Source organism: Triticum dicoccoides, chromosome 1A (assembly GCF_002162155.2).
Source record: "Triticum dicoccoides isolate Atlit2015 ecotype Zavitan chromosome 1A, WEW_v2.0, whole genome shotgun sequence".
NCBI lineage: Eukaryota > Viridiplantae > Streptophyta > Magnoliopsida > Poales > Poaceae > Triticum > Triticum dicoccoides.
In genome coordinates this window covers 494434079-494451341 of record NC_041380.1, presented here as the reverse complement: position 1 = coordinate 494451341, position 17263 = coordinate 494434079, and the positions used below count along the sequence as shown (strand labels likewise).

General features: G+C 47.2%; 2 protein-coding genes and 1 pseudogene across 2 annotated transcripts; 2 read left to right on the top strand and 1 right to left on the bottom strand.

The window, feature by feature from the left end:
• The first annotated feature begins 10428 nt into the window (after positions 1 to 10428).
• Positions 10429 to 12203, top strand: LOC119282085 (aldo-keto reductase family 4 member C10-like). Its single transcript, XM_037562432.1, has 6 exons — positions 10429 to 10665; positions 10740 to 10790; positions 10875 to 10951; positions 11073 to 11160; positions 11258 to 11530; positions 11611 to 12203. The coding sequence occupies exons 1-6, from the start codon at positions 10555 to 10557 to the stop codon at positions 11938 to 11940; spliced, it is 930 nt and encodes a 309-aa protein (XP_037418329.1). The 5' UTR covers positions 10429 to 10554; the 3' UTR covers positions 11941 to 12203.
• A 20-nt stretch (positions 12204 to 12223) lies between these two features.
• Positions 12224 to 13441, bottom strand: LOC119353959 (annotated as a pseudogene).
• Positions 13442 to 13891: 450 nt separating this feature from the next.
• Positions 13892 to 17190, top strand: LOC119282046 (NADPH-dependent aldo-keto reductase, chloroplastic-like). The gene is made up of 7 exons (XM_037562410.1): positions 13892 to 14074; positions 14232 to 14282; positions 15734 to 15810; positions 15892 to 15979; positions 16084 to 16356; positions 16478 to 16705; positions 16882 to 17190. The coding sequence occupies exons 1-7, from the start codon at positions 13964 to 13966 to the stop codon at positions 16963 to 16965; spliced, it is 912 nt and encodes a 303-aa protein (XP_037418307.1). The 5' UTR covers positions 13892 to 13963; the 3' UTR covers positions 16966 to 17190.
• The last annotated feature ends 73 nt before the right edge of the window (positions 17191 to 17263 follow it).

Sequence of the window (17263 nt, the reverse complement as noted above, 5' to 3'; positions counted from 1 at the left end):
CGTTTCCCGGCCAGGCACATACGCGCCCCGAATTCGGGCGAGCGCAGTCGCCACCAGGGGCTACCTAAATAGTCCCATTGTCAAGCTCCTATGGCCAAGTGAAAGTGTTAAAGCATTATAGTCCGGTTGCCTAGCTCGCTGCGCTATCACCTCCTTTGTAGGACCAAGACGTTGGATTAAGTGTGAAAATGCGCCTTCTGCGAGCACCCCCGCACTATGTGCGTGGGGCTGAAGCCAACGACTGCCATCTTTCAGATTTTGTATGTATATCTTAAAACGGCCGCACAGGAGGTGTTCCACATACTTGCAGGCACAAGTATAAAAGGCTACTGCAATTCATCAAAATATTGCTTCATAATTACATATGCTATCAGAACATAGCATCCTTCGAGCACTGCATCTCTATTACACGAGCGCCTTCAAGGACTTCCTGAAAATAGTGCTCGGAGGGTACTCGGCTTTGGTCCGAATCTCGGGATGCAACAACGGTGGTCTCCATCCCTGCCCAGTATGTCTTGACACGGGCAAGAGCCATCCGTGCGCCCTCTATGCATGCTGACCTCTTCATCGCATCGATACATGGCACCGCGCCAAGGAATTGCTGCACCAAGACGAAATAACTCTTTGGCTCCGATCTCCTCGGCCACAGATGACCCATGACGTACTTCATGGCGAGTCCGGACAATCTATTCAGTTCAGCCCATTGAGCCAGATGATCGTCCACTGCCAGTGGACGCTCTGGATTGTAGAACTGCGACCTGGAAAGCCTTTCCACTTCGTGATCTTCTTGATCTCGAAAGTGTTCGGTCGCATCAGCAGCACTCGCTGCCAAATCCAGATAGGCGTCCTTCGCACTCCACATCCGGTCCAACGGAGCAAACTTTGGATCGCCAAACTTCCTCCGCAGCATAAAGGGCTTTCCAGCCGCAATCTGTTCGGCCTGGCGCAGCTCCTCCTTCGCAGCTCTCATCGCAGAGCGAGCGTCCTTGGCATCAACAATGGCCTTCTCTAAGTCCGTTTGTCTCGCTCGGTCTTCTTTCTCAAGAGACTTGCAACGGTCAGCAGCGCTTTTTAACTTCACGGCCATCTCGGCCATCTCCTTCTTGCTTCGGCAGTGAGCAGCCTGTTCGGCTCTCAGCTCTTCAAGTGCCTTCTCGGCAGCCGCATCACTTGTCCTGGCTTGTTCCTTAGCTCGGGCAAGTTCCGCCCGGAGACTCTCCACGGCGGCCGCACCATCTGCGTCAAGCACACACATTGTAAGATACTGGCATAAAAGCTCCTCTTACCAGATGTCGCCCGAGGAATTGCATACCTTGAGCATCATCAAGTCGCTCGTTGACGAGCGCGATGTCGGCATCTGCCACGTCAAGTTGCCGCTTTATCTCGGCAAAATCATAAGTTCGGCTCGATTCCGGATACTTCGCCACCTATATACAAAGGAGAAAATTAGACCTGGGATTATGATCCTCTGCGCGCCGTCAATTTTGACAACGCACAGAGTCTCAGGGGCTACTATCTACACAGGGCGCATCTTGTTTATGCGCAACTAACAAAGAAGTACATTATCAAACGTACCTCAAAACCCGTCAGCAAACTTCTGATGGCCTCGTGCAATCCGCTTTCCACGGACGAAATCCTTCCAATCACCGTACCCATCAATGCACGGTGCTCCTCTGAGATAGAAGCTTGCCCCAGCAGAATCATCAGCTCCTCCGACCACGCACCAGACGGTGCCGGACTCGTCCTATGACCTCCATCGAAGGCAGGACGCGGAGAACCTTGGGGGGCCATATGGCTACCTTCCACCCCTGCCAGATTCAGAGAAACCCTCCGCGACGACACCTCAGGGTCGCCCGCCTCGCTAGGCGGTACGGCAGGGGAGGCGTTCCGCTCTCCATCATCTCCGGAAGAAGATCCCCCAAAGACGAGCTCTGCTGAGAAGGGCTGAGGTCCGAGCTGCAAGGTAAAATTTCGGTTAATCTTCTCAGATAAAAAGTAAGGATTTCTCTCATCCCTCTAAAGGAAAATCTTTCTCTACTTACGGCTCGCTGGAGGGCTGATCCCTTTGAGGGCGTAGTTCGGCCGAGGATCTCCCTGGCGCCGGACCCTCTGACGAGGACTCCTTCCCCCGCTTTGAGGCCATGGTCTCCGGGTCGTCAGAGGCGGCCCTCTTCTTCCCCCTAGGAGAGGAATTGTCGGTTCCTCCCTTCGGAGCAGCCTCCTTCGAGGAGGCCATAGTTTCCTTGTCCTCCCCCTCACTTCCCTCCAAAGGCACGATCTTCAACATCCTGACTAGCACGGGATCCGGCCTGGTCTCAGGAAGGGGAGCCGGACACCTGATCAGCTTCGCCTTCGCTACCCACTCCTGTTTAAAAGGACAACTCTTTTAGGGGCGAGTTTATGACAATTTTACGGATAGCGAGTCCGGGCACAAGGTTATTTACTTGAGTATCCGGGCAATTGCAGCTTAAACCTGCGTCCTCGGTCAAATCCGGACACATCGCTCGTGATCCGAAGAACATTTTATACATCTCCACGGGCGTTGCACCCATAAAATGCTGGAGAGCTCGTGGTCCCTCCAGATTAAACTCCCACAGACGAAGGGAGCGACGTTTGCCGGGCAATGTTCGGTGAATCAGCATGACCTGCGTCACCTTGACCAGGTTGAGGTCTCTTTCTAAGAGATCCCTAATGCGGCCCTGCAACAGGGGCACGTCTTTGGATAACCCCCAATCTAATCCTTTGTTGACCCATGACGCTAGCCGTGGTGGGGGACCCGAGCGAAAGGCAGGAGGCGCCACCCACTTGGCGCTCCTGGGAGCGGTGATATAGAACCACTCTCGTTGCCACAAGCCGAGCTCCTCTTGAAAGGAGCCCTTGGGCCATGGAGCATCGGCATTCTTACTTATGACAGCACCTCCGCACTCTGCGTGCCGTCCCTCGATCATCTTCGGCTCCACTCCAAAAGTCTTGAGCCATAATCCGAAGTGAGGAGTAACACGGAGGAACGCTTCACACACAACGATGAATGAGGAAATGTGGAGGATGGACTCCGGAGCTAGGTCATGGAATTCCAGCCCATAATAGAACATCAGCCCCCTCACGAAGGGATCCATCGGGAAGCCTAAACCCCGAAGGAAGTGAGACATGAACACTACGCTCTCACCAGGCTGGGGACTGGGAATAGCCTGCCTTTGAGCAGGCAACCTATGCGAAATTTCGGCGGTCAAAAACTTAGCCTCTCTCAACCTTAGCACGTCCTCCTCCATGATGGAGGAGGGCATCCATCGGCCTCGAAGGTCGGAACCGGACATTGTCGAAGGTCCGAAGCACCTGGAATCTGGAGCCTAGGGTGTTGGAACTCGAGGCGACAGGCGAACTTGTTTTGAGATTGGAGAAAAGGAGTAAGGCCTTGGTCTCTTTATAAGAGGTTGAATACCAGGAGCCCTCCCCGTAACCGTTTGGGACTCGCCTTTAATCGAGAAAACATGCTAACGGGCACGATTGGGTTACCCACGTCTGTATTAACGAGGATCCCATAAACAAAGGGGACACGATCTCTGCTTTGACAAGACGTGCCAAGGAAACCGCCTCGCAAAACACGCTAAGGTGGAGAAGTGAAAACGATTTGAATAAAGGCTTGGCCATAGTGTGATGTCACGCTGCGGAATACGTCAGTAGATTAGATTGGTGTTAATATTATTCTCTCTATGGCAATACGTGGAAGCTTATTTTGCAGAGTCGGACACTACTCTTGGTGTTTACAAACTTTTATGAAGAATTTGGAGGAGGAACCCGCCTTGCAATGCCGAAGACAATTTGCGTGCCGGACTCGTCGTCATTGAAGCCTGGTTCAGGGGCTACTGAGGGAGTCCTGGATTAGGGGGTGTTCGGGTAGCCGGACTATACCTTCAGCCGGACTCCAGAACTATGAAGATACAAGATTGAAGACTTCGTCCTGTGTCCGGATGGGACTTTCCTTGGCGTGGAAGGCAAGCTTGGCGATGCGGATATTCAAGATCTCCTACCATTGTAACCGACTTTGTGTAACCCTAACCCTCTCCGGTGTCTATATAAACCGGAGGGTTTTAGTCCGTAGGACAACTTCATCATACAACAATCATACCATAGGCTAGCTATTAGGGTTTAGCCTCCTTGATCTCATGGTAGATCTACTCTTGTACAACCCATATCATCAATATTAATCAAGCAGGACGTAGGGTTTTACCTCCATCAAGAGGGCCCGGACCTGGGTAAAACATTGTGTCCCTTGTCTCCTGTTACCATCCGGCCTAGACGCACAGTTCGGGACCCCCTACCCGAGATCTGCCGGTTTTGACACCGACACTCCCACTCACTTCTTTCGAGAGAAACTCCTTCTCTAGAAAGACTTCGAATTTAGCAAAAAAAAAAAGTCTTGCCTTCGGATCTGTGATAGAAGGTGTACCCAACAGTCTCCTTTGGGTATCCTATGAAGATACATTTCTCCGATTTGGGTTTGAGCTTATCAGGATGAAACCTTTTCATATAAGCATCGCAGCCCCAAACTTTAAGAAACGACAGCTTAGGTTTCTTGCCAAACCATAGTCCATACGGTGTCGTCTCAATGGATTTAGATGGTGCCCTATTTAACGTGAATGCAGTTGTCTCTAATGCATAACCCAAAAACGATAGTGGTAGATCGGTAAGAGACATCATAGATCGCACCATATCTAATAAAGTATGGTTATGACGTTCGGACACACCGTTACACTGTGGTGTTCCAGGTGGCGTGAGTAGTGAAACTATTTCACATTGTTTTAACTGAAGGCCAAACTCGTAACTCAAATATTTTACTTTTGCAATCATATCGTAGAAACTTTATTTTTGTTATGATGATTCTCCACTTCACTCTGACATTCTTTGAACTTTTCAAATGTGCCAGACTTGTGTTTCATCAAGTACATATACTCATATCTGCTCAAATCATCTGTGAAGATCAGAAAATAATGATACCTGCCGTGAGCCTCAATATTCATCGGACCACATACATCAGTATGTATGATTTCCAACAAATCTTTTGCTCGCTCCATTGTTCCGGAGAACGGAGTCTTAGTCATCTTGCCCATGAGGCATGGTTCGCAAGCATCAATTGATTCATAATCAAGTGATTTTAAAAGTCCATCAGCATGGAGTTTCTTCATGCGCTTTACACCAATATGACCTAAACGGCAGTGCCACAAACAAGTTGCACTATCATTATTAACTTTGCATCTTTTGGCTTCAATTTTATGAATATGTGTATCATTACGATCGAGATCCAACAAACCATTTTCGTTGGTGTGTATGACCATAGAAGGTTTTATTCATGTAAACAGAACAACAATTGTTCTCTAACTTAAATGAATAACCGTGTTGCAATAAACATGATCAAATCATATTCATGTTCAACGCAAACACCAAATAACACTTATTTAGGTTCAACACTAATCCCGAAAGTATAGGGAGTGTGCGATGATTATCATATCAATCTTGGAACCACTTCCAACACACATCGTCACTTCACCCTTAACTAGTCTCTGTTCATTCTGCAACTCATTTCGAGTTACTACTCTTAGCAATTGAACTAGTATCAAATACCGAGGGGTTGCTATGAACACTAGTAAAATACACATCAATAATCTGTATATCAAATATACTTTTTTTTCACTTTGCCATCCTTCTTATCCACCAAATACTTGGGGCAGTTCCGCTTACAGTGACCAGTCCCTTTGCAGTAGAAGCACTTAGTCTCAGGCTTAGGACCAGACTTGGGCTTCTTCACTTGAGCATCAACTTGCTTGTCGTTCTTCTTGAAGTTCCCTTTCTTTCCCTTTGCCCTTTTCTTGAAACTAGTGGTCTTGTTAATCATCAACACTTGATGTTCTTTCTTGATTTCTACCTTCATCGATTTCATCATCATGAAAAGCTCGGGAATCGTTTTCATCATCCCTTGCATACTATAGTTCATCACGAAGTTCTATTAACTTGGTGATGGCGACTAGAGAATTCTGTCAATCACTATTTTATCTGGAAGATTAACTCCCACTTGATTCAAGCGATTGTAGTACCCAGACAATCTGAACACATGCTCACTGCTTGAGCTATTCTCCTCCATCTTTTAGCTATAGAACTTGTTGGAGACTTCATATCTCTCAACTCGGGTATTTGCTTGAAATATTAACTTCAACTCCTGGAACATCCATATGATCCATGATGTTCAAAACGTCTTTGAAGTCCCGATTCTAAGCTGTTAAGCATGGTGCACTAAACTATCAAGTAGTCATCATATTGAGCTAGCCAAACGTTCATGACATCTGCATCTACTCCTGCAATAGGTCTGTCACCTAGCGGTGCATTAAGGACATAATTCTTCTGTGCAACAATGAGGATAAACCTCAGATCACGGATCCAATCCGCATCATTGCTACTAACATCTTTCAACTTAGTTTTCTCTAGGAACATATCAAAAATAAAATAGGGGAGCTAAACGCTAGCTATTGATCTACAACATAGATATGCTAATACTACCAGGACTAAGTTCATGATAAATTAAAGTTCAATTAATCATATTACTTAAGAACTCCCACTTAGATAGACATCCCTCTAATCATCTAAGTGATCACGTGATCCAAATCAACTAAACCATAACCGATCATCACGTGAAATGGAATAGCTTTCAATGGTGAACATCATTATGTTGATCATATCTACTATATGATTCACGCTCGACCTTTCGGTCTCAGTGTTCCGAGGCCATATCTGCATATGCTAGGCACGTCAAGTTTAACTTGAGTATTCTGCGTGTGCAAAATTGGCTTCCACCCGTAGTAGATGGACGTAGAGCTTATCACACCCGATCATCACGTGGTGTCTGGGCACGACGAACTTTGGCGATGGTGCATACTCAGGGAGAACACTTTTATCTTGATATTTAGTGAGAGATCATCTTATAATGCTACCGTCAAACAAAGCAAGATAAGATGCATAAAAGATAAACATCACATGCAATAAATATAAGTGATATGATATGGCCATCATCATCTTGTGCTTGTGATCTCCATCTCCGAAGCACCGTCATGATCACCATCGTCACCGGCGCGACACCTTGATCACCATCGTAGCATCGTTGTCGTCTCGCCAATCTTATGCTTCCACGACTATCGCTACCGCTTAGTGATAAAGTAAAGCATTACAGCACAATTGCATTGCATACAATAAAGCGACAACCATATGGCTCCTGCCAGTTGCCGATAACTCAGTTACAAAACATGATCATCTCATACAATAAAATTTAGCATCATGTCTTGACCATATCACATCACAACATGCCCTGCAAAAACAAGTTAGACGTCCTCTACTTTGTTGTTGCAAGTTTTACGTGGCTGCTACGGGCTGAGCAAGAACCGTTCTTACCTACGCATCAAAACCACAACGATAGTTTGTCAAGTTGGTGCTGTTTTAACCTTCGCAAGGACCGGGCGTAGCCACACTCGGTTCAACTAAAGTTGGAGAAACTGACACCCGTCAGCCACCTGTGTGCAAAGCACGTCGATAGAACCAGTCTCGCGTAAGCGTACGCGTAATGTCGGTCCGGGCCGCTTCATCCAACAATATCGCCGAACCAAAGTGTGACATGCTGGTAAGCAGTATGGCTTATATCGCCCACAACTCACTTGTGTTCTACTCGTGCACAACATCAACGCATAAAACCTAGGCTCGGATGCCACTGTTGGGGAACGTAGTAATTTCAAAAAAATTCCTACGCACACGCAAGATCATGGTGATGCATAGCAACGAGAGGGGAGAGTGTTGTCTACGTACCCTCGTAGACCGATCGCAGAAGCGTTATATCAACGCGGTTGATGTAGTCGTACGTCTTCACGATCCGATCGATCCAAGTACCGAAAACACGGCACCTCCGAGTTCTGCACACGTTCGGCTCAGTGACGTCCTCGCCTTCTCGATCCAGCAAGAGGGGCGAAGTAGTAGATGAGTTCCGGCATCACGACGGCGTGGTGACGGTGTTGGTGAAGAACAATCTCAAACTATGACGGAGGATAAACTAGAGGAGATGGGGTAGCCGGCACACGGCTTGGTGTTTCTTGATGTGTCTTTGGTGCTAGCCCTATCGCTCTATTTATATGTTGAGCCCCGGGGTCGAAACTTGGAGTAAAAGCCTCCTCAAAGTCGGTTTCACCCGAAAGGCAAGAGTCTTTCTCGGACTCCAGGGCTAGACGCCAGGGTTCCCGGAGTCTACCCCCTAGACGCCAGGGTTCCTGGCGTCTAGCCTCTAGTCTCCGCAAAACTTCCTTTTGCACTTTTCAAAAGCCTCGTGGGCTTTCCCCTTTGGCCCAAATAAAGTGTTCTCGTGCCCAAACATTTCGGGAAACATCCGGAACCCCTTCCGGTGAATTCCGGAACCCTTCCGGAGATCAAACACTATTATCCACATATCAATCTTTACTTCCGGACCATTCCGGAGTTCCTCGTCATATCTGTGATCTCATCCAAAACTCCGAACAACATTCGGTCACCAACATACATAACTCATAGTACTATATCGTCAACGAACGTTAAGCGTGCGGACCCTACGGGTTCGAGAACTATGTAGACATGACCGAGACACCTCTCTTGTCAATAACCAATAGCGGGACCTGGATGCCCATATTGGCTCCTACATATTCTACGAAGATCTTTATCGGTCAGACCGCATAACAACATACGTTGTTCCCTTTGTCATCGGTATGTTACTTGCCCGAGATTCGATCGTCGGCATCTCAATACCTAGTTCAATCTCGTTACCGGCAAGTCTCTTTACTCGTTCCGTAATACATCATCCCGCAACTAACTCATTAGTTGCAATGCTTGCAAGGCTTATAGTGATGTGCATTACCGAGTGGGCCCAGAGATACCTCTCCGACAATCGGAGTGACAAATCCTAATCTCGAAATACGCCAACCCAACAAGTACCTTTGGAGACACCTGTAGAGCACCTTTATAATCACCCAGTTACGTTGTGATGTTTGGTGGCACACAAAGTGTTCCTCCGGTAAACGGGAGTTGCATAATCTCATAGTCATAGGAACATGTATAAGTCATGAAGAAAGCAATAGCAACAAACTAAACGATCAAGTGCTAAGCTAACGGAATGGGTCAAGTCAATCACATCATTCTCCTAATGATATGATCTCGTTAATCAAATGACAACTCATGTCTATGGTTAGGAAACTTAACCATCTTTGATCAACGAGCTAGTCAAGTAGAGGCATACTAGTGACACTCTGTTTGTCTATGTATTCACACATGCATTATGTTTCCGGTTAATACAATTCTAGTATGAATAATAAACATTTATCATGAAATAAGGAAATAAATAATAACTTTATTATTGCCTCTAGGGCGTATTTCCTTCAAAAAGTGTCCTCCACATGGATGGGCATTTTTCCTGTTAGGGAGAACAAGAAAGAGGAGAGGTACAAGTTCATGTTTGATGCGTACAAGGAGATGATGGATCAGGACCGGGAGAGGGCAAACAAGAAGCTACAAATTGAGAGGGAGAAGAAAGAAGCGACGATCAAATGGGAGATCGAGAAGGCCAATACATTTGGAGAGCTTGAGCTTGAGAAGAAGAGATTGCAAATCACACGAGACGCGGAGGATGCCAATAATGTTGATGGACGAAGGCCTCTTGGACGAGCATGCAAAGAATTGGCTTGTGAGGATGAAGAAGAAGCTCAACGACATAAGGAGTACGAGGCAGCGAGGGTGGCTATGGCAGCAGCGGAAGAGGAGGCAAGGATGCAGGCGGAGCAAGAGGCAAGAATGGTCACGGAGCAGGCGGCATAGCTGGCGTCTGGTGACCGATCCGGCCAGTGAGTGATCTGTTACGCTCGAACTTTGTTTTATGTTGGCGTGTCCAGATTGTTGAGATATGATTTGTTTTGCTTTGTTGTTTTTGTTTCAGAACGTTGAATTATGATGAATTTGTGTCGTATAATCGATGTGCATGACTTGCATGAATTTGAGGATCGTACGATCGATGTGCATGATTTGCATGAATTTGAGGGTACACATTTGAGATGTGTGATTGAGCGACATGGTAAACGAGGGGTCATCTAACACTGTTTGCGGACACGTATAGATGTATATGGCCGTGTTTGCCAACTCCGGCGGTAGATGCTCTTAGGGGCATTGCTTTCCGCCACGAGCAAATCGTTAGGGTGTCGGCGTAGTCTTGTGCTCTTGGCCGTCAGAAGGTAAAGACACGACAGCACCACGTTTGGCGTGTCTGTGTCCTCCAGCCCCACTGGCACGTGCAATTGCACGGTCGCTGCCGCATCGACATCACTGCCTCACCGGTAACAGCGACGCAAACTTCATTGCCGGCCCGCAGTGCCTCTACAAGTTGGCCCGTGCGAGTGCGATCGAGCAGTCGGTCGCCGTCTCTCGTCTCCGCGCGCATCTTCCACTCGGTTCCCACTTGCAAGTGCGAACACACTCTGCGCACGCTAGCTACGTACGAGCGCTGAAGGCATGGCCAGCCACTTCGTCCTCAGCACCGGCGCCAAGATCCCGTCGGTCGGGCTCGGCACCTGGCAGTCCGAGCCCGGCGTTGTCGGCGACGCCGTCTACGCCGCCGTCAAGGTGCGTGCGTACGTCGTCGCTGCAAACCGATGCTCCTTCGCGCTGTCTGAATCTTACTCTGCGTAATAATGCAGGCTGGTTACCGGCACATCGACTGTGCTCAGGTCTACGGCAACGAGAAAGAGGTAACCAGATCGTCCCTCTCTCAAATTAACGATGTTAATTTGCATCAAAAGGCAGGACACTAGACAACCTCTACGCCACTGCAGATCGGATTCGCCCTCAAGAAGGTGTTCGACGAGGGCATAACCAGCCGGCAAGATCTCTTCATCACCTCCAAGCTATGGTGAGCCTTTGCAGTGTTTGTCTTCCCATCCTCCCATCATCTGAACATTGCCCATTCAGACACTCCAATTGCGAAAAACTGAGAAGTTAACGAGCGAAAATCTTGATCTGAATGTTTCGAGGTGCACTAACCACGCGCCGGAGGACGTGCCGGTGGCGCTGGACGGCACGCTCCAGGACCTGCAGACCGACTACGTGGACCTTTACCTCGTGAGCCCGCGCGCCATCTGACTGACTGCATTGCTGCAGTTTCTTCCACCCGGTATCTTGATTTTGATTCCTGAGATGCATTCTTCGTTCTCGTCAGGTACACTGGCCGATCCGGATGAAGAAGGGCGCCGGCTTCAGCCCGGAGAACGTGATCCCGGCCGACATACCGGCGACGTGGGCGGCGATGGAGGGCGTCTACGACTCCGGCAAGGCCCGCGCCATCGGGGTCAGCAACTTCTCGTGCAAGAAGCTGGAGGATCTGCTCGCCGTCGCGCGCGTGCCGCCGGCGGCCAACCAGGTGGAGTGCCACCCCGTCTGGCAGCAGGCCAAGCTCCGGGACCTCTGCGCGTCCAAAGGGATACACTTCTCCGTACGTTAATGTCTCTCGTATAGAAACACGCCATTGTTACTGTAGCTTCCCGGTGTGTTCAACAGTTCATGCGTATGCAGGCCTACTCGCCGCTGGGCTCGCCGGGGACGTTCAAAGCATTCACCGTGCTGGAGCACCCGGTGGTGGTGTCGACGGCGGAGAAGCTGGGGAAGACGCCGGCGCAGGTGGCGCTGCGGTGGGGGATCCAGTCGGGGCACAGCGTGCTGCCCAAGAGCACCCACGAGGAGAGGATCAAGGCCAACTTCGACGTCTTCGACTGGTCCATTCCGAGCGACCTGTTCGCCGGCTTCTCTGAAATCGAACAAACAAGGCTGATCCGCGGGAAATTCTGGACTCACCCGGAAGGCCTGTTCAAATCCGAAGAAGAGATCTGGGATGGTGAAATATAGTCTGAACAGAACAGTCACTGTTCCTTGAGCGGAGGCTGCCAAGTGCTGCCATGGCAACAGAATAATGCGGTAGTAATAATCAGCAGTCGAAGGAGCTCGAGCTTCGCTGCTGCTGGTATGTAGAGCAATTTGCATGAGTGATTTGAGTTCAGAATCCTCCCTGGAAGTTGTAAAATACAAATAGCTTTGTCCTGCTCTGTCATTTTTGTTTTGATGCATTAGTCAATCCAAAGTCATTGTGAAAAAAAGCAGATAGAACAGTTCATTGCAGTGTCACCACCAACAAGGCCTTCTAATTTACTGCAATGTCCCCTCACTGTGCTAGATACTGCCTGCAAAGGCCACCGCAGCACTTGCCGAGATGGTGCTCCAGTCGTCGCTTCCGGCACCACCACCACCACAAACATAGTAGAAAACCAGGCCGCCGACGAGCGTAGAGGCGAGCGGAACCGTCAGGTTATCGTCCAAGCGCGTGCTGACGGGGAGTGACTCGACGGTCGCCGCGGCAAGCGACGTGATGCCGAAGCCAACGGCCATGGTCCAGCTCTGCTCGACGAACCCGAAAAGGTCGAAGTAGCACATGAAGCTGCAGGTACACCACATCCAGTTCTAGTTTCAGTCATACAGTTACAGACAACAAAACAAAAGATGACCTGGGACTTCATTGCTCTTTTGCTTACAGGACCGATGACACGAAGCCGGCGAAGAACATTGCGGTGGTTCCGGTGTAGGATTTGTCGGTATTGTAAGGGAGCTTCGCGCAGCCGAATCGCCTCCCGGCTATGTCAGCCACACCTAAAAGAAGTAGCATACATAGTTATGCTGTTTTCTGAAACCTTCCCTTGAACAATCAAATTAAGGAGAATGTAGCACCGGACAAAAATTTAACTGCATGAGAAAGAACTTGGTACCATCACCCGCGCACAAATTGCAAATCACGGCGATGGAAACGGGAGAAGTCCTCCAAAAGATTACAGCAGCGAAATCTAAAGCCCGGCGTAATACTGTGGACCTTTGAGAAGCTCTCTAGAGATGATGGTGAAAAGATGAAGATGTAGTCAGCTCATTGTTAGACTAATTATTAATTAAGAAGTTACCAAAGATGGGGAAAAAGAGAGGCTTACCTATAGTCTCCATGTCTTGTCATTGAATTAACCACGCCATCGTCCTGAACAAAGGCCACATAAGGAAATATACCTGCCCGTCACTTATGTGCACCAGCTTCCTGCAGAGTTTCTGAAAATGCAGAGCAAAAGACAGGCAGATTGCGAGATACCAACCAACTTCTCATTAATAATTTGCATGATAAAGTTCAAATAAATAAATTTTCTTGTTGATCTATAGAATTTCCTCCGGATTTTTTCCGCGCAAATCAAAACAATCATCAATCCGAAAGAGAAAAAAACAAAAAACAAGAAAAGCGTGCGTATTATTTAGATGGTGAGCAGAGATTACTCGGTCCGCCGTTGCGGACCTCCTCCCAGAAGCCGAGCACCATCATGCCGGCGCCTACGGTGAGCACGGCAGCGCCGACGTCCCGGAGAAGCGGGCTCTCCGGGGTCCGGCCACATGGATCCAGCAACTCTACTTACATCAAAGAGGCCAACTGGCCAAGCAAGTCAAGAGGGGAGCTCTAAGCCAGCTCTTTTCTTTTTTCAGGAGAGCCTTCTATTCATCTAGCAAAAAGAAGGCACGACGTGCTCGAAGATGAACCATTTCTTGCAGCCTGAATAGGTCGAGACACTGTGCAAGTGATGCCTACGTTGTGCAAAATAATCCTGCCACAGCTTTGTCTGTTCACTTCACAGCAGGAACAGATGACACATCTTCTAGAAATCGCAGCTGCCATGCTCCCATTCACTAACAGTAAGTACGTGTCGTTCATTATGTATAAATTATTGCCCAAACCCTACCCCCAACCCCGCTGAACCTTCCACCCACCATCCTTACGTGCTTGAATTGGTAGTCTCACTCCCTGCTAGTTTATATTACTCCAGTCCTAGCTGAGTTTTCTTGACCAAAAATGGCTGGATCATTCGTCCTGAACACAGGCGCAGGGATCCCATCGGTTGGCCTTGGGACATGGCAGATAAAACCTGAGGTTGTCGGCGACACCATCTACGCCGCTGTCAAGGTCTTTTCTCCTTGCTCTAGCTCTGCCTTGATTCCTTCCTCATGGTTTTCTGAATCTTGGACATGTATACCTGTATGGGTTGTTGCTTTACCGCGCTCAGTTCAGATATGCTATCAAACTACATCCCTTTTATGAGTTTCATGTTTTTTTCTGGCAGGCTGGATATCGGCATATTGATTGTGCTCCAGCATACAGCAATGAGAAAGAGGTACTTGTAATTACTTGCACCATATATAGCTTTTCCTCCCATGTTTGTCCCGAAAATGTGGCTTGCTTCTGCCTCTCTGATCAATACTCTTATGACAAAATGGTCGGCGTATGCTTAAGCGCATGTTTGGTTCATATACTAAGTTTTTCTTAGGGATGGTTCATATACTAAGTTTGCCACCATTTGCCACACTTTTTGCCACAAAATTGGCACCACAGTTTGCCACACTTTTCTGACATGTTGCAGAGGCCGGGAGTAACCCTCCTTTTCGAAAAAAAAAATACTTTTCTGACATGTGGGGTCTAGTTTGCATGAAAGGAATCTTGCCCTAAGTGTGGCTGCAAACCAAACCGGGGCCTAACTCAGTCAAACTTGCCTAACTTGGAGAGTGGTAAAGTGTGGAGACTTAGTATACCAATCAGACACACCCTAAGTGTCATGTCGATGAATGTGTGATCCCACAATATTGTATCATTCTAGATGTTTGGATTTGAGAGAAGTGCATATTTCAACCCTGAACTCTTGCCCTAGTCTAATTTACAACCCTGAACTTTAATACCGTCTAAATTACAACCCCCAAGTCTCAAAATCGGCCAGGATTCAACCCTCCCCACCCTGTTGACCGGTTTTGACCTGGGGTGACCAGTTTTGACTAGTCAACGAGTCCAATCAGCATGCCACGTCAGATTTTTTTTTTCAAAATTTCAAGAAAAAGTAAATAAAAATCTATAAGATTAGGGAAAAATATAAAAAGGCAAAATTCCGAAAAAAGCTAGGGAAAATAAAAAATGATTTTTTTTTCTGGAATTTGAGTTTCTGGATTTTTTTGGAAATTCGTTTTTTTTTATTTTCCGTGTTTTTCGGAAATTGGATTTCTTATTTCTTTTCCTGGATTTTCTTCGATTTTACAGGTTGTTTCCTTGGAAATTTTGCATTTTTTTTGCTGATGTGGCATGCTGACTGGACCTGTTGACTGGTCAAAACCGGTCAACAGAGAGGGGAGGGTTGAATCCTGACCGGTTTTGAGAGTTGGGGGTTGTAATTTAGATGGTATTAGAGTTCGGGTTTGTAAATTAGACTAGGGCAAAAGTTGAGGGTTGAAATATGCACTTCTCTCTTTGGATTTTATCATACGGAAAGCATATCCTTTTAATTTCGGTACGTTATACGCATATCTGATAGGTCTGTAGTTTTTGTGCTGAAATTTAGTGCACATTTTTCTAATAGTAATTTTGAAGGAAATATACCTTCATATGAGAAGGAAATACTTGAGTTCTGAAACATAGAATCAGGCACCAGCAATAAGATGGCAAAAAGGGTGTGTCCGTGTCCTGTGTCTGCTGACACACACTACATCAATGAAACTGGAAAACAAGAAAACACTTGAGGAAGTTTTCTAGTTTTGCGATATTATCATTTTGTAGGTCACTAAACCGAATGACCTTTCGTAGGTCGGCTTGGCTTTGAAGAAATTATTTGAGGATGGTGTGGTTAAGCGTGAAGAATTGTTTATCACCTCTAAGCTATGGTTAGTTTTCATTTCCCAGCCTCAGTTAAAGCAACAGGTGAAACAATTTCTGTCTTGTCAGGAATGTTCTTAATTTTGCAGGTCCGGTAATCATGCACCGGAAGATGTGCCAGAGGCAATTGACACTACTCTGAAAGATTTGCAGCTTGACTACCTAGATTTGTTCCTCGTAAATTCCCATGCTTCATAGTACAGTCAGTTATTTGTATGTACATTTAACCGCTTTATACTGACATGTGTCTATTTGGTTGTTGAAATGACCTTATATTACAGATCCATGGTCCAATCCGTATCAAGAAAGGAACCACGCACAGCCCTGAAAATTTGATCCCAACTGACATCCCTGCTACATGGGGAGCGATGGAGAAGCTATACGATTCTGGCAAAGCTCGAGCAATCGGTGTGAGTAACTTTACTTGCAAGAAGATGGAGGACTTGCTCGCCTTTGCACGCGTGCCTCCAGCAGTCAACCAGGTTGAGTGCCACCTGATCTGGCAGCAAGACAAGCTCCGTGAACTATGCCAGTCAAGGGGTGTTCATCTTTCTGTAAGCTCATTACATATATTATACTAGCATTCTTTCAGTTTCAGTAAGCTACTACCTTAGCTTGCTAATAAGCAGCAATGCAAATATTTCTTGTCATAAACTGCCACTTGTTTTGTTGCAGGCACATTCACCATTAGGTGAGGCTAGTGTCCTTAGCAACACTATTGTCGTGGCTGTTGCCGAGAAGCTGCAGAAAACGCCTGCGCAGGTCGCGTTACGCTGGGGTCTTCAGATGGGTCAGAGTGTACTACCAAGAAGCGGCAACGAAGGAAGGATCAAGGAGAACTTTGACATATTTGATTGGTCCATTCCTGAAGATCTGATGGCAAAATTCTCCGACATCAAACAGGCATGTCTCAAGTCTCAGCACATGGTTCTCCCAAAGTCCTGAATCTTGTAGTGTAACGATATGCACATGGCAATGGAGAATCCTCCAAAGACCAGACCATTCTTTTCTCAGAGATATACTCCCATATCACTGGAGAAACTCATTCGACATTTTGTTTGATTTGGAAAAAAATGCAGGTAAGGTTGGTGAAGGCGGAGTTTGCAGTTCACCCTCTGAGCGGTTACAAAACATTGGAGGACTTTTGGGATGGTGAAATCTGAAGCTTGTGAACTTCTCCGGAGCGAACAAACCGAATGAGCCAGCCAAAGACACTCCATGCTTACTAAATAAAGTTAATTGTCATGGAGATAATTTTCCTTTATTTCTTGAACACCTGATAATGTAGGGTTCAGATAAAACCCCCCGAAAAGAACCGCTCTGAAGTTCACCTGGAGTGTATGTACCAAGTACTACTATATATGATGTGCGCCTTTAGTTTCTCATTTCTAAAAACTTACGCGCCCTAGTTTTGTTCATTGAAAAACAACGGCAACGTAATCAACGATCGTTTTTCTCGCC

Bases quoted from the DNA above. Each gene is read 5' to 3' on its own strand.
- LOC119282085 (XM_037562432.1), top strand. From the start codon at position 10,555: ATGGCCAGCCACTTCGTCCTCAGCACCGGCGCCAAGATCCCGTCGGTC. The intron at 10,791-10,874 runs GTAACCAGATCG...ACGCCACTGCAG, and splicing joins TCTACGGCAACGAGAAAGAG to ATCGGATTCGCCCTCAAGAA. The intron at 11,531-11,610 runs GTACGTTAATGT...ATGCGTATGCAG, and splicing joins CCAAAGGGATACACTTCTCC to GCCTACTCGCCGCTGGGCTC.
- LOC119282046 (XM_037562410.1), top strand. From the start codon at position 13,964: ATGGCTGGATCATTCGTCCTGAACACAGGCGCAGGGATCCCATCGGTT. The intron at 15,811-15,891 runs GTTAGTTTTCAT...TTAATTTTGCAG, and splicing joins TTTATCACCTCTAAGCTATG to GTCCGGTAATCATGCACCGG. The intron at 16,706-16,881 runs GCATGTCTCAAG...AAAAAAATGCAG, and splicing joins AATTCTCCGACATCAAACAG to GTAAGGTTGGTGAAGGCGGA.